The sequence below is a fragment of the Macrobrachium rosenbergii genome, chromosome 16, assembly GCF_040412425.1.
Source record: "Macrobrachium rosenbergii isolate ZJJX-2024 chromosome 16, ASM4041242v1, whole genome shotgun sequence".
Taxonomy (NCBI): domain Eukaryota; kingdom Metazoa; phylum Arthropoda; class Malacostraca; order Decapoda; family Palaemonidae; genus Macrobrachium; species Macrobrachium rosenbergii.
This window is the reverse complement of record NC_089756.1, coordinates 57,408,953-57,424,912: the sequence shown is the minus strand read 5'-3', so window position 1 is coordinate 57,424,912 and position 15,960 is coordinate 57,408,953. Positions and strand designations below refer to the sequence as shown.

Genomic DNA, 15,960 nt, shown 5'->3' with positions numbered 1-15,960 from the left:
AAAATTTTCTCTATCCCCACTTTAGAGACTGACTCCTGAGGAAGATGAGCTTCTCTGATGCCCTGTTAGGGCTATAGGGATTTATGCATCCCATCTTAAACATTTAGGAAGCAATGTAGGAACGTATTTTGCACCATCAAGAATCCTTAGGTTCCCAGGTCTTGCTTTCTTTATTAATCCTTAATCCTGGAAGCACACCATGCATTGTCTCCAGAGAATTGTCCCCTTTTGAAGATGAAACTGTACAATGTCAGAGCAACAGCTACAGCGATTAGTTTTCTTCAGCACCTCTCTCAAGACTGTCAAGTCTTGGCAGCACAGTGGAGGTATAACTGTGTTCACTTCTAACTACTGAAGGGCTGTCTATATCCAGTAGGAAAACAGACTAGCACCTATAGTTGTGGCAGAGAAGATTTCTCCTAGTCTTCCCCTTATGTGTTATGAACAGGTTCTGTACAGGCTGCCCAGGTTACAGCAGGGGCTCTGTTCCAGCGGCCTGCCGTAAGTCAGAAATCGCCACAACCTGGAACATTGTAAGAAAAATTTATGTAAATGAGAGAGAGAGATATTTATGTAATCTTGGGGAAAGAAACAGGTTTGTAAGCTTTGAACTGGTAATAAACCGGTTTTCTCCCCTCCATATAGTGAACCCTCCTAGTAGCTACAGCTCCCTAAACCAGTTTTCTTGTTATTTTGCTGGCGAGTTACGGCGCTTATGGTGCCATAATCCTAGTTACCACACCCAATTTTTCTATGAATATATTTGAAAGAGCACCATAAGTATATATGGAATGCCGTAGGTCAAGACAGCCGTAACCTGGGGACTGCCCATAGGTTTTCACAATTGACCCCATCCTGGCTAAGTGAGGAACCTTATGTGTTGGAGTTCGTACATGGTAATATACTCTACTTTTGTTTTGATTTTGGTATTATGCTTAGTTGTACAGTATTTGCTGTGTTTCTCTTGGGTAGGGACAGAGTTCATTAGAGTAAGTAATGTTGGACTTAAGTTGCAGAACCATTGCTCCTTATTGGAGAATGCTACCCAGAGCTGATCTAGAACCACATTTTTCAAGCAAATTTGGTGGTGTTCTTTTGGGTGTGAGGTGCCAGAGCAACTCAGGTGGGTGGTAACTCTTTAGGAATCATGTTTAGTTGTGGTTTTAGCTTCCATCAGCTCTGCAGGTCTGAGGCACAGAGGCCAAACTTGCCATTCTGCGTTGCACAATCTCAACCAATGGCTATATTCATGGTCCACGTTCCACCTCCTTGCAATAGTAGACCTCACCTGATGGAGATCCTCATATGACAAGAACTTGCCGTGTGATCGTATGCATCAGGTAAACAATGATAAGGATGTTTCTTAACCCTTAAACGCCTACTGGACGTATCATACGTCGACTAAAATTGTCTGTTGGGTGCCAAGTGGACGTACCGTACGTCAACTACAAAAAATTTCAACCTTCAGTCAACTATGACTCGACTGAAATGGTCGAAATGGTGAATTTTTGAAAAAACTTTTTTCTTACACCATGTAACGGTAACTCGGCCGAAAATTTCAGAAATTCTTTCGTCATTTTGTTGTAATTTTTGCACTGTTCTATATTAGCCGTTACATAAAGTTTTATATATGAAAATGTGCGCAATTTCATGTACAATACAACAGAAAATAACTCATGGTTATAGCTTTTATTGGTTTTGAAATATTTTCATATAAATCACGATAACTGCCAAGATTTCAACCTTCGGTCAACTTTGACTCGACCGAAATGGTAAAAAAACGCAATTGTAAGCTAAAACTCTTACATTCTAGTAATATTCAATCATTTACCTTCATTTTGCAACCAATTGGAAGTCTCTAGCACAATATTTCAATTTATGGTGAATTTTTGAAAAAAACTTTTTCCTTACGTCCGCATGAGAAATTCTTTAAATCACGTTGTCGTAATGTTTCCGCTGTTTTATATTAGTCGTTACATAAGGTTTTATATATGGAAATGTGCGCAATTTCATGTAGAATACAACAGAAAATAACTCATGGTTGTAGCTTTTATCAGTTTTGAAATATTTTCATATAAATCACGATAACTGCCAAAATTTCAAGCTTTGGTCAACTTTAACTCGACCGAAATGGTAAAAAACGCAATTATAAGCTAAAACTCTTACATTCTAGTAATATTCAATCATGTACCTTCATTTTGCAACAAACTGGAAGTCTCTAGCACAATATTTCGATTTATGGTGAATTTCTGAAAAAAACTTTTTCTTTACATCTGCACCTGCGCCGTAACTCGGCCGAACATCTCAGTAATTCTTTCATCAGTCATGTTGTCGTAATGTTTGCATCATTTTACATTAGTCGTTACATAAACTTTTATATATGAAAATGTGCGCAATTTCATGTAGAATACAACAGAAAATAGCTCATGGTTGTAGCTTTTATCAGTTTTGAAATATTTTTACATAAATCACGATAACTGCAAAATTTCAACCTTCAGTCAACTTTAACTCGACCGAAATGGTAAAAAACGCAATTGTAAGCTAAAACTCTTACATTCTAGTAATATTCAATCGTTTACCTTCATTTTGCAATAAATTGGAAGTCTCTAGCACAATATTTCGATTTATGGTGAATTTTTGAAAAACATTTTCCTTGACGCCAAGCGCTGTAACTTTCGGCCGAACATCTCAGAAATTCTTTCGTCTCGTTGTCGTAATATTTGCACCGTTTTATATTAGTCATTACATAAAGTTTTATATATGAAAATGTGCGCAATTTCATGTACAATACAACAGAAAATAACTCATGGTTGTAGCTTTTATCAGTTTTGAAATATTTTCATATAAATCACGATAAATAGAAAAATTCGACTTTTCGATCAACTTTAACTCGACCGAAATGGTCGAAAACTGCAATTGTAAGCTAAAACATTTACAGTCTAGTAATATTCAATCAGTTAGCTTCATTTTTCAACAAACGGGAAGTCTCTAGCACAATATTTCGATTTATGGTGAATTTTTTGAAAAAAACATTTTTTACGTCCAGTGAATTTAATTCATGCATCATTTTGTGATAATATTTTCTCTGTGTTGCTTTGATCGTTTTACAATTTGTTATATACCAAAATCATCGCAATTTAGTGTACAATACAACTAAAAAAATTAACTCATTAGCTTTAACCGTTGTGCTTACAGCGTGATTTGTATACAATTATATAACTTTTTTTTTTTGCTGTCATATATTCCAATATTTATATATGATAATGATATTTTTTTCATTTCTGATGGTTGCATACTAAACTTCAGGCAATGAAAAAAGGAGCCAAAATGAACTCTTAATCTTAAAAACTAAGCGTGCTGTGATTTTTTGAAAAAACTTTTTTTCCGCATTATTTCTCACCGAACGCACCCAAGATACGGGAGACGTTTTTGTAAATAGAGGCTCGGCGTTTAAGGGTTAATATCTGATACTTTGGTTATATGGAAATCTCCTAACCTCCTCCAGCACTGAATGTTGGAGTCAGCTAATGATAGAGGGTAAGTTTCACCTAAAGAATAATTAATTTTATAACAAAATAAATTTTTTAGGTACTTACCCTCTATCATTGAGATCCCTCCTTCCCCCTTTCAAGAGACTAAGAGAAGAATGACAACCAAAACATTCACTGTCTTACCCCCACCCTCTGGAGGGAGCGTTTGCTAACGATTCTTTCAATTTCAACACTTGTTGAACCTTCGCCAAGTAGTTGCAAATAAAGATACTGCTAGAGGGTAAGTACTGTGCTTAAAAAATTGATTTTATCATAAAAATCATTATTTTATTGTTTTTCAAAATGTATTCCAGATTAGGTTTCATATTAGCTAGTTATAGACATTTTAAGGTCAATAAATACAGTATAATACACACAAATAAGTAAAATCTTGTTATATTTGTGTAGTACAGTGTATGTAATTTCTTTTGCAAATATTCTGTTTTGAAATATTGTAATGTAGTACTTTATAACTCGTACCCTTTACAGATAATCGTAAGATGGAGTTAGGTGCAAACTGGATTCATGGAATTCTTGGAAACCCTATCTATGAACTTGCATCTGCAAATGGGTTAGTGGATATCATCCAGGAGAATAAGCCACACAATGTAGTTGCCACTCTCCCTGATGGGAGAAGAGTTCCTTTTAATATTTTACAGGTATGGTGCATTCATAAGTATTTAATTCATCGAAATGCAATAAATACATATATATATATATATATATATATATATATATATATATATATATATATATATATATATATATATATATCCATATCCCCTTCACCCCGTGAATAGCTAAAACCCGTGAATGCTTAGAACCCTTCTAAAAACACTTAGAACTGCATGTTTTGATAGTTCAAACACAAAAAACAAACTAAAAATGCTTATACAGGTATTATCCTACTTACGATGGGGTTAAGTTCCAAAAAAACCATCGTTTGTTGGAAAAAACATAAGAAATACCAAAACATATCTCGAACATAGCCTAGCATACACTAGGGTATTCGGTCCATGTACTGTATATATATATGGTAGCCTAGCCTACACTATAAAATATACTCTTTACATACACGGTATAGTAATTATTAATATCAGTTAATTCTGGAGGTTCATGCAAAGTGACTTATGATATTCAATACAAAGAGAAATTGAATAACAAACAAGAATTAGCTTAGCCTACACTATGGTATATTGTTTACATACATGGTAGCGTAGCCTACATTATATTCTCCTCTATATTCACATATTGTATTATACAAACATCAACATGACGAATATGCATCTTTTCCATGGATCTTTTAAAATGTTATGCTTTAATTCACTTTATCCAATAATGTATATATTCTTATATTGCTTTTGTATTATAAGTTGCGATCATAGCGAACAATGTTTTGGTTTGGAAATGTTTACGTGGCGTTTATTTTGCCGCATTTAACTCAGTTCCGAGCGCTTTTCTTGCTTCTAGTTAGCGTAAATGTATCTCTAGATACTTTATTTATATGGAGCAAGGTTATTTTTCGTTATACGAAGTGTTTTTAAGTCGAAATATAGCTAAAATACGTGTCGTTATGAAATTAATTCATCTGTTATTTTCGTTAGTAGATGATTTGGCCGTTTGTTTGTTTTGTGCAAAAAAAATTCAAGATTCCGTTCGCTATTTTCACTTGATTGCATCATAATACAAGCTTATGTATTTATCGTTTATCGGCGTAAAAATAACAGCAATGCGTTCTTTCATGCACAGTAGTTTTGATTAAAATACTTCCTCTACCATTTTAATTATGATCGAGTTTAATCCATGTTGCCAATGCACGATAATTTACAGTATAGTCATCAGCAGCCTGAACATTGTTTTCTCAGCTTCAGCTACAACTTGCAGCTTAAATTTAGCAGTATATTTCCTTGCCGATCTTTTACCCATACCGAGTAAGGGTATAATGTAAAAATATATCAGTCCTATTCTACTTAACGTCAATTGTGCCATACCGTACGGTAATTGTTTATTACCGTATGATGGTTGAAATACCAGGTAAAAGGCTTTTGTTATATGATTCGGTTATAAGCAAAACAACAGTTTCTTGGTCGGTTGATTATGGCTGTACGCATTTACGCAAGAGTATAACATTACTAACAATACTTTTATCATTCTCTCCTACTTTTTTAACTAGAAGATGGGGTAAAAAGATGGAGGAAAAGTTGTCTATTGTAATTTGGTCTCTGTCACTGCCTGATAACGCTGCTGCCTGCGCCCACGCAAAATTTAAAAATAGTTTACAAATAATATTGTGGCATCGGTATTAATTGCTTACCCCATTGCAAAAAGAAAGATTATCGTAAGGTGGATTATCGTATTTGAAATTACCTGAGTCTTTTAATAAATTTATCAAAAAAGTGCATTTTGTCATGAAAAGGAGATGAAAATACAGTATTCAAAAGTGAATATTTCTCAGTGAAAAAAATACAGCGAATTGGCGAATTTTCCGTAAATAATTGGTAAGATACGTTCCAAAGAAAATCCGTGAATCTGAGTCTTTCTTTTCTTCTGAAATCGTGTTTTAGAATCGGGGTTTACTGTAGATATACTGTGTATAAATATATATATATATATATATATATATATATATATAATATATATATATATATATATATATATTAAAGACATACACACATACAGTAGAACCCTGGTCCTGCACTGACTAATTCGAGAAGAAGCGTCGAGATTCATTTGTCGAATTCTGAGTTAATTTCTCCCATAAGAAATAACTGAAAATGGATTAATCAATTCCTGACCACCAATCATTACCCCAACCTTACCTTTTTATACAAAACATTACAAAAATTACAATTAAATAAGTTCAGAGTTGAATAACTTACAGTTATCAGAAGCACTTTTTACGTTTTTAAATGCATACTGTATAAAAAAATTGGCCTAATCTTACCAATATTTGAAAATTACTGATGATCGACCATTATTAGGCTAGGCTAGGTATCCTATATGCACTACCAGAATGTACTAAACATGTACACACACCATAAAACTGTTGTTAATAATGATAACATTGAAAAACAAGCCTGATTATCACATTAAATTAACCCTTTAACGCCGAAGCCCTATTTACAAAAACGTCTCCCGTATGCCGGCGGCGTTCGGTGAGTTAGCGCCGAAGTGGAAAAAAAGTTTTTTTCAAAAAATCACAGCACACTTAGTTTTTAAGATTAAGAGTTCATTTTTGGCTGATTTATTTTGTCATTGCCTGAAGTTTAGTATGCAACCATCAGAAATTAAAAAATATTATCATATATAAATATTGGAATATATGACAGCAAAAAAAAAACTCTTATATAATTGTATACAAATCGCTGTAAGCAAAACGGCAGTTAAAGCTAATGACTTAATTTTTTTTTAGTTGTATTGTACACTAAATTGCGATGATTTTGGTATATAACAAATTTTAAAACGATCAAAGCAACACAGAGAAAATATATCACAAAATGATGCATGAATTAAGAACGCATATGGACAAAAAAATTTTTTTTTTTTCAAAATTCACCATAAGTCGAAATATTGTGCTAGAGACTTTCCGTTTGTTGAAAAATGAAGCTAATTGATTGAATATTACTAGACTGTAAGTGTTTTAGCTTACAATTGCAGTTTTCGACCATTTCAGTCGAAAGTTAAAGTTGACCGAAAAGTCGAATTTTTTTCTATTTATTGTGATTTATATGAAAATATTTCAAAACTGGTAAAAGCTACAACCATGAGTTATTTTCTGTTGTATTGTAAATGAAATTGCGCACATTTTCATATATAAAACTTTATGTAACGACTAATATAAAACGGTGCAAATATTACGACAACGAGACGAAAGAATTTCTGAGATGTTCGGCCGAGTTACCGCGCAGACGTAAGGAAAATGTTTTTTCAAAAATTCACCATAAATCGAAATATTGTGCTAAAGACTTCCAATTTATTGCAAAATGAAGGTAAACGATTGAATATTACTAGAATGTAAGAGTTTTAGCTTACAATTGCGTTTTTTACCATTTCGGTCGAGTTAAAGTTGACTGAAGGTTGAAATTTTGGCAGTTATCGTGATTTATGTGAAAATATTTCAAAACTGATAAAAGCTAAACCATGAGCTAATTTCTGTTGTATTCTACATGAAATTGCACACATTTTCATATATAAAAAATGTAAAACGATGAAAAATTTTTTGTTTGGCAGAAATTCACCATAAATCTAAATATTTTTCAAAATTCTTAGAGACTTCCAGTTTGTTGCAAAATGAAAGTACATGATTGAATATTACTAGAATGTAAGAGTTTTAGCTTATAATTGCGTTTTTTTACCATTTACGGTCGAGTTAAAGTTGACCAAAGCTTGAAATTTTGGCAGTTATCTTGATTTATATGAAAATATTTCAAAACTGATAAAAGCTACAACCATGAGTTATTTTCTGTTGTATTCTACATGAAATTGTGCACATTTCCATATATAAAACTTTATGTAACGACTAATATAAAACAGTGCAAACATTACGACAATAATGACGAAAAGAATTTCTGGCGCGGACGTAAGGAAAAAGTTTTTTCAAAAATTCACCATAAATCGAAATATTGTGCTAGAGACTTCCAATTGGTTGCAAATGAAGGTAAATGATTGAATATTACTAGAATGTAAGAGTTTTAGCTTACAAATTGCGTTTTTTTGACCATTTCGTCGAGTCAAAGTTGACCCAAGGTTGAAATTTTGGCAGTTATCGTGATTTATATGAAAATATTTCAAAACTGATAAAAGCTACAACCATGAGTTATTTTCTGTTGTATTGTACATGAAATTGCGCACATTTTCATATATAAAACTTTATGTAACGGCTAATATAGAACAGTGCAAAATTACAACAAAATGACGAAAGAATTTCTGAAATTTTCGCCGAAAGTTACCTCAGGCGTAAAGGAAAAGTTTTTTAAAAATTCACCATAAATCAAAATATTGTGCTAGAGACTTCAATTTGTTGCAAAATGAAGGTACATGATTGAATATTACTAGAATGTAAGATTTTTAGCTTACAATTGCGTTTTTTCGACCATTTCGGTTTAGTCAAATTGACCAAGGTTGAAATTTTTTGTAGTCGAAAAGCGTTTTTAAAATCCACTCGGCATTCAACAGACAATTTTAGTCGGCGTTTGCTACGTCAACAGGCGTTTAAGGGTTAATAATACAGTATTTATAAGCCGAATTCCGTTATGTCTGTTATCATAAAAATTAAGAAAAATTTCTAAATTACTTAAAATGAACTTCGGCAGCTTGTGGCAGATGTAAACAAACCACAGCGCCACCCTGGTGGTGTATCGCGGTACTAATTACATAAACATTCAGTATTTATGGTAAATTTCATACAGAGGCTACTGTAATAGTGTACACTGTAAAACATCTTTCAGTAAATATTATGATTCCCTAACACATTGGGACCCATGATTGGATGAAAATTCAGTGCAGAAAGCCAAAAAAATTATATATACCTGTACAAGGTGTATTTCTCCAAACAACAGCAGCAGCAGCATGTGTGGGCTTTAAATGCTTTTAAATACACACGGAAGAACGCCACCAACAACGCCAACTAGCGGCAGCTGCCGAAACTTTTTCTACAAACATCATATGATTCATTGGGTGGATTCGGTTTGTTGTTTGAGCTCCACGCCAAAAATTTATCGACATTTTGTGTAAATCCGATTATATCGAGTTCTAGTACAGTCGAGGACTGGGGTTCTACTATATATATATATATATATATATATATATATATATATATATATATATATATATATATATATATATATATATATATATATATATATATATATATATATATATATACACTCACACACACACACACACACACACACACACACACACAGGACATAGATATGGGTTGTGTTTGGTATTTATAAGTTCCAATGCAGAACATTATTTTGGTTTTACCTTACTCAGGATTAGCGAATAGCTTCATAGTCATTTGACACACAGGTATGTTTCCCTAATGGTGAATTGTTCATATGAGAATTAAAACCATTGGGTTTTATGTAGGAGTAATCCTGGCACAAACTGGAAATGGTTAATTTGTTGCAAGCTGGTGAAACATGGGGAACCACCCACTCACCAGTCACTTAGCTTTTGGCCGTAGCCTTGTCGAGACATCTCCATTTTCTTCATGGTCACTGTTCTCAGCTGGGTTGCAGTGTTGGACATTGCGATATCTTTGTTGTTTTTGTGTTTTGTGATTGTTCAGCATGTCAGGAATGTTAGAAAAATGATTTTGTTATAAGCAACTTACCAAGTAATTACATATCTAATATAGTTTCAACTCACGCAGCAGCTTAAATTTTGAAATTCACGGTAGTGTTTCTATTGTTTTAGTGTAAGTGACTAGCCCTGCCCACTTTCAGGGAAGAATAGGTACAGCACAGCTGAAGAGCTCAATTTTTTTCTGCCGGTGAACAACTGAAGCTCAGTTGTATGAGCAGCATTATTTTGGAATTCCTATTGCCATATGGTTGTATATTTCTCCAGATTGGTGGAGTATTCTTGTTTTTGGTATCCTTTGTGCTATTTATAGTTAGTTAAGGGGTTTTTAAGACCTGTATTTCACTGATTAAGATGTGATTTCACTATGTATAACTTTAGTGCATCTAGTATTTGTTTTTGCAGCAAAGGCTGCAAGACAAGACTGACGAAAATCTCGTACGATTCTCAAACCATCTGTGTTAATTGTAGGGGACAAGTATGCACGATTGATTTGACTTGCATTGAATGCAGGGACTGGGAGGAGAGTAAGTGAAATGCATTAAAGACTCATTTAGACAAGCTTGAGAGAGACAGGAAAAGAAAGGCTCTGCTAGAGCAGAAGCTAGGTCTTTAGCTAGTGCAGAGACTACAACGAAGTCGCGTGTAACCGAATTGCATGTTATTTCTTCTCCTGTAACTGCCTGTTCTCCCATTACCAGCCCTCCGACTATACCATCTACTCCTTTACCTAGCTGTCATGCTTCTGACCCCAACCCCAATGCCAGTCTCAAAGCCAGATTTGACCAGAAATTCAGTCTGATTGTTAACACTATGGCCCAATTAGGGGCTTCCATGAGAGTCGTAATGGACATAGTGAGTGAGAAAAGTGACAGTTCAGTGTTAGTGGAGGAGGTTACTACTCGTCCTGCCGATGCTCCTAGGCAAAGGTCCCTGTCAGACCCCTAGACCTGGGAGGAGGCATACTGGAAGTCCAGGGGAGGTTGGCAGGTTTGCCCAAGGGTAGGTGCCCCCCTCGGTCTAGCCTGTTGTCTGGTCCCAGGCTTTGCCGGACAGCCATTGGAAAAGTATCCGGGTAAAGGATGTACATCAGTTATCCTTGAGTGCAGCGGATTCCAATCTGGACAAGAGAAGCCAGTGGCGCTTTCCTGATGAGTCTCGGCCTTTGAAGAGGCTCGTAACCGTTGCAGATCTCTCTTCTTCACTTCCCTGTAAGCGGTTCAGGGAACATAAGTGTATCCTTCAGCCTTCATGTAGCTACTGGGACAGTCCAGAGCACTTTTCTGCAGAGCGCCAAGCTGAAGAGCACCAGTATTTGGCACCAAAGTGCCTGTCTAGCCACAGTAGGCTCACGTCGTCGTCTTCTAAGTGGTCGTTCTTAGAGCACCCAATTGCTTATCCCGAGCGTACAGCACCAGTCTCTGAGCGCCCAGCGCCATCTCCAGTTTGTTCGGTGCCAGCTGCCAAGCACCCAGCACTACTTTCCAAGCAGCCAGCGCCACCCCCTCAGAAGTTTATGTCAGGTTCTCCCGTACCCATGGCACTAGATCCTTCTCAGGCGCCCATTCAACGTTAACTCAGTGACATTTTGGGCCTTTTACAGAAGATGCCTGCAGAAGCAAAGGATCCTTCAGACTTATCGCCTTCCCCAATTTCATCGGAGGATGAAGTTCACAACCAGGAACCTTCTCCCACAGCTCACGCAGCTCTCAGATATTTTTTGGTCAGCTTTCCGAATTTCTTCACTCCAGCTGCCCTAACTTCTCCTTCATCTACTTTCATGATGAGGAACCAGCCTGACAAGAGTTCCAGGCTTCCCAGGATGGTTCTCCCCTCCTCTTCAAGGAAAGCCTGAAGTGAGATTGTAGTATGGCTCTCAGGGAAGAGGGAACAAGGCAGGGCAGTCTTCTGTTCCCCTCCCTCTTGATTTTTATGTAGGAGATACCTCTCTTATGCCACTGGAAAAGCTCCTTCTTTGGGAGTCGCTGCCTCCCCCCAGTGGGACTTCTCTGTACTTACTGATTCATCTCACAGATTGGCTTTCTCATCAGAGAAGATCATGTTCTCATTGGCAGAGCTCGATCATCTGAAGAACACCTCCTCGATATGAGACCACCTTGACGTGGTGAAGGGTTCTTGAACCCCAGGAATTTGTTCCTTGGTTTGAGTCGAAGAGTCTCATATGCCATCATATATTATTTTGGATTAAATTTGTGGAATTTTCCACTTTTAATAAAATTTATTGGACCTGATAAATAGGAAAAGATATAGCTGGGAATGGGTTTATATCCGAAGCTAAATAGTGAGAACTGTGGTAGGACCATCAACTGCCTGATAATGTTCAGACCCGAGAGTTACCAGATTGGTAGCTCAAAGGCGGAACTATTCGTTAGGGCTGGACCATGGATTCCAGCGGAGTCTGCTTCTATGGATAGGACTCTTGGCATTCTATCCAGTTTGCCCATAACATGATTAGTGTGGGGATGATTGTATTCTTGTAATACTCTCAGTCCTAGCAAGCGGGTTTGCCACTTGGGCCACTCTAATCATGTTGTGCCATTCCCTTTTGGGGTAGGGTAGGGAGTGGACATTTGGGAGTCAGTTCTCACTTGTGCCATTGGTGGAAGAATAAACTCCATGAAAAGCTGATGATATCTTTTTAAGGTTTTCAGTTTAATTTTTTTTCTCCCGCAAATCTTTATGCTAAGTGAAAATAAAGACTCGAGTACCCCTGGGCCCTTTGATGGTAGTGACTCAGCACAGTTGACTAGCGTTGGAACCTCTTGTAATAACCTTTCTTTGGAAAAAACAAAAAAGAATCCAAATGTAATCACACTGGAACCTTATGCTCCAGTGCACAACAAATCAAAAAGAAGTAAATGTCGTCTTGACCAAACCTTGACTCACTTCGACTCCCTCTTTGGGAGTGGAAGTTGGTCAAGGTTTCTAACCATGTAAACAAAACAACAAATTTCAGCCCTAAAGTTGGAAAACTTCTTTTACATATTAAAAAGACACTCAACAACAGAAATGTTTAGATAAATAAAATTGAAGACATGGCTTATAGAAGCCACAACAAAAAACCAGTCTGAAGACTATCTGTCAATAAAAAGTATCGGTAATGTGAATGTAAAAGTAAAGAAGCATGACACTATGAACAGCATTCAGGGTACTATTGTACTTCTTGATAATAATGACGAACCGGTTGATAAGAATATGCTGTTGGGCTCTCTTAAAATGAGATATAACAAAGTCCAAGATTGTGAGGTATATGTAATACCAAGTAAACAGAATAATAAAGTATAAAGAATTGCAAAAATAAAATTTGAGGGTCAAGATCTACCTCAAAAAATAAAAATTTTGGGCCAAAATAGAGAACTGTTCCTTATGTTCCAAAGCCACTACAGTGTCAAAATTGTAGTATATATGGACACACGAAGAAAAACTTGTAGTGAACCTGTATGTGCTTTTTGTGGATTTGACGAACATGCCACACAGTGGAAATGTAGTGAGCCAAAATGTGTAAACTGTGGACAGGATCATCATGCAAGGTCCAAAGAATGTATGTACTACATATACAATACAGAATTGAAAATGTTACGAGAATGAACAGGGATGTCTATAAAAGAGGCTATGTTTGAATTAAAAGTGAGAGGAATGCAAGATCCATCTAAGAAACATACATATTCTCCAATAACAGGAACCAATAAGGAAACAAAAATACATAGAAGAAATAGAAGTAACGAAATACAGAAAAGTAAATTGCAAGAAGAAATTAATGCTCAAGGGAAAAAAACTAAAATAGTAAAGAATAAAGAAACAGGTACAAATGACATTTTATCAAATCCATTTGAAATATTAATGCAAATACGAACACAAGAGGATGCTACTATGGAAGTAACAGAGGAGCGACCTAATAGACTGGAAATTAAAGATAAAAAAGGCCATTGGAAAGAACACCACCCAAAACAAAGAAACCAACAGTTGCTAGAGAAACATCGGTCAAATCAAAGACAAAAGATATGAAGAAAGAACAAAAACAAAACCAGGTTAAGAATATACCATTATCTCCCAAAATAATAGTAAAACAAATGGATACAGATATCCAAAATACTGAAGAAGTGGAAGACAATCGTACCATAGACAATAATGAATATGTCAGAGGAGAAGAGATTACTCTGTCACCAATAATTGTCACAAGAACAAATAAAGAAAGAAATATACATGGCAACTCTTGTGGATGTAATGATTGTTTCATTGCCTTGTGCAACAATAATAAAAACATAACAAAAGTTGGTTTAACAAACATTATAAGAAACTTTATGAAATATAGAAAAAAAGAAACCACAGATTTGAGTACCCATGAAAAAGGTTGCATGTGCTTTGAGCTCTTAGTATATTATAAAGAAAAACAAATGAATGTCGTGAGTAAATTATTAGAAAAAATCCATTTTGATAATACAAAAAAGAGAGTAAAACTCGGCCGCTGTAATAAAATATTTTCAATAGCTACATTATACAATGGAACGTAAATGGTCTGCAGACCAGATTACACCTAGGAGAAATACAACGATTACTAAAAGAATACGAACCTATGATATTATGTTTACAACATGTCAACAAAACAATATCAACAATAGGTAAATATACCTTAGCATCTTCATATAGAGAAGAAGGAAATTTAGGTACTGCTATATTACATAACAAAGTATGTTATGACAACGTAACTGTAAACTTTACTGATCTGCAAATATCGAGTATTAGAATACGGATATAAAAATTATGACTTTGACAAACTGAAAGAATTACTTACTAATGCCAAGGAATCTACATTAATAGTAGGTGATTTTAATGCCCACAACCCAATGTGGGACTAATTGTACAGACTCAAATAGAGCAGGAAGTAAAATAGAAGAATTCATAGATTCATATGACATGTGCTGCATAGATGCTAATGAAATCAACACATTTTTCTAAAACACATGGAAAAATTTCCTTAATCGACTTAACTCAATGCACAACAAACATAGTTGACAGATTGGATTGGAATACAGTTGACGACTTGCATACAAGTGATCGTTTCCCAATATTAATTTCATTATTTCATTATTACAAAATAATCCCAATATGAATTCCATACTAGGAATATCCCACCATTTGAATATGTAAAAGACCATAATGAAACTAATAAATTTCTTGTTGATTTTATTACAAATGCAGCACATACAGCAATACCAAAATACAAATCTCATCCAACAAAACACAAAGTCCCATGGTGGTCTGAAAAACTAACAGAATTAATAAAAATAAAACACCAAATTGGAAGACGATTAGATCATTTGAATAGAAAACTCAGTAAAATAAGCAAAATATTACCGATATTAGGACCCTTACAAAAGCTGACTATATTATTATTAGAAATTAATACATTAAAACCTCTATATAACAAAATATCTACAAAATTTAAAAGAGAAATAATTCAAGGAAGAATCACTTATGGAGATATGTATCAGATCTCTCTAATAATACTCCCATACAAAAAATATGGAAAAATTCAGGAAAATAAATGGTACCCATGTTAAACCACCTAGACATGCCATAATGAAGGATGGGAAAAGAATGCTTGATCCTAAAGAAATAAGTAACGTACTAGGTGAAAATTTAGCAAAAGTAAGTAGCGACAAAAATTTAGATGAGCACTTCCAAACAAGGAAAAATGATATAGAGTTAATGACAATAAATTTTGAAACCATAGAAGATATTTATTATAATAGAAAATTTAATATGGAAGAGTTAGAATTTGCTCTGTTGAACAAAAGTATACCTTAGTTTTACCAGACCACTGAGCTGATTAACAGCTCTCCTAGGGCTGGCCCAAAGGATTAGACTTATTTTACTTGGCTAAGAACCAATTGGTTACTTAGCAACGGGACCTACAGCTTATTGTGGAATCCGAACCAATAGCAAGAAATGAATTTCTATCACCAAAAATAAATTCCTCTAACTCTTCATCAGCCGGCCGCGGGAATTGAACTCCGGCCCATTGAGTGACAGTCTGAAGCTCAGCCGACTCGGCCAACAAAGGGCTATTGAGCAGCAATAAATCTGCCCCTGGAGGTGA

At 35.2% G+C, this 15,960-nt stretch overlaps 1 protein-coding gene across 2 annotated transcripts in view; it reads left to right on the top strand.

Annotated features, from left to right (window-relative positions):
• Positions 1-15,960, top strand: part of LOC136847457 (spermine oxidase) — a 283,719-nt gene that overhangs the window by 93,701 nt on the left and 174,058 nt on the right. For both annotated transcript variants that reach the window (XM_067119166.1, XM_067119167.1), the window contains exon 2: positions 4,020-4,189. In XM_067119166.1, coding sequence (XP_066975267.1) covers positions 4,020-4,189 — 170 coding nt within the window. The remainder of the gene's footprint in view (positions 1-4,019; positions 4,190-15,960) is intronic.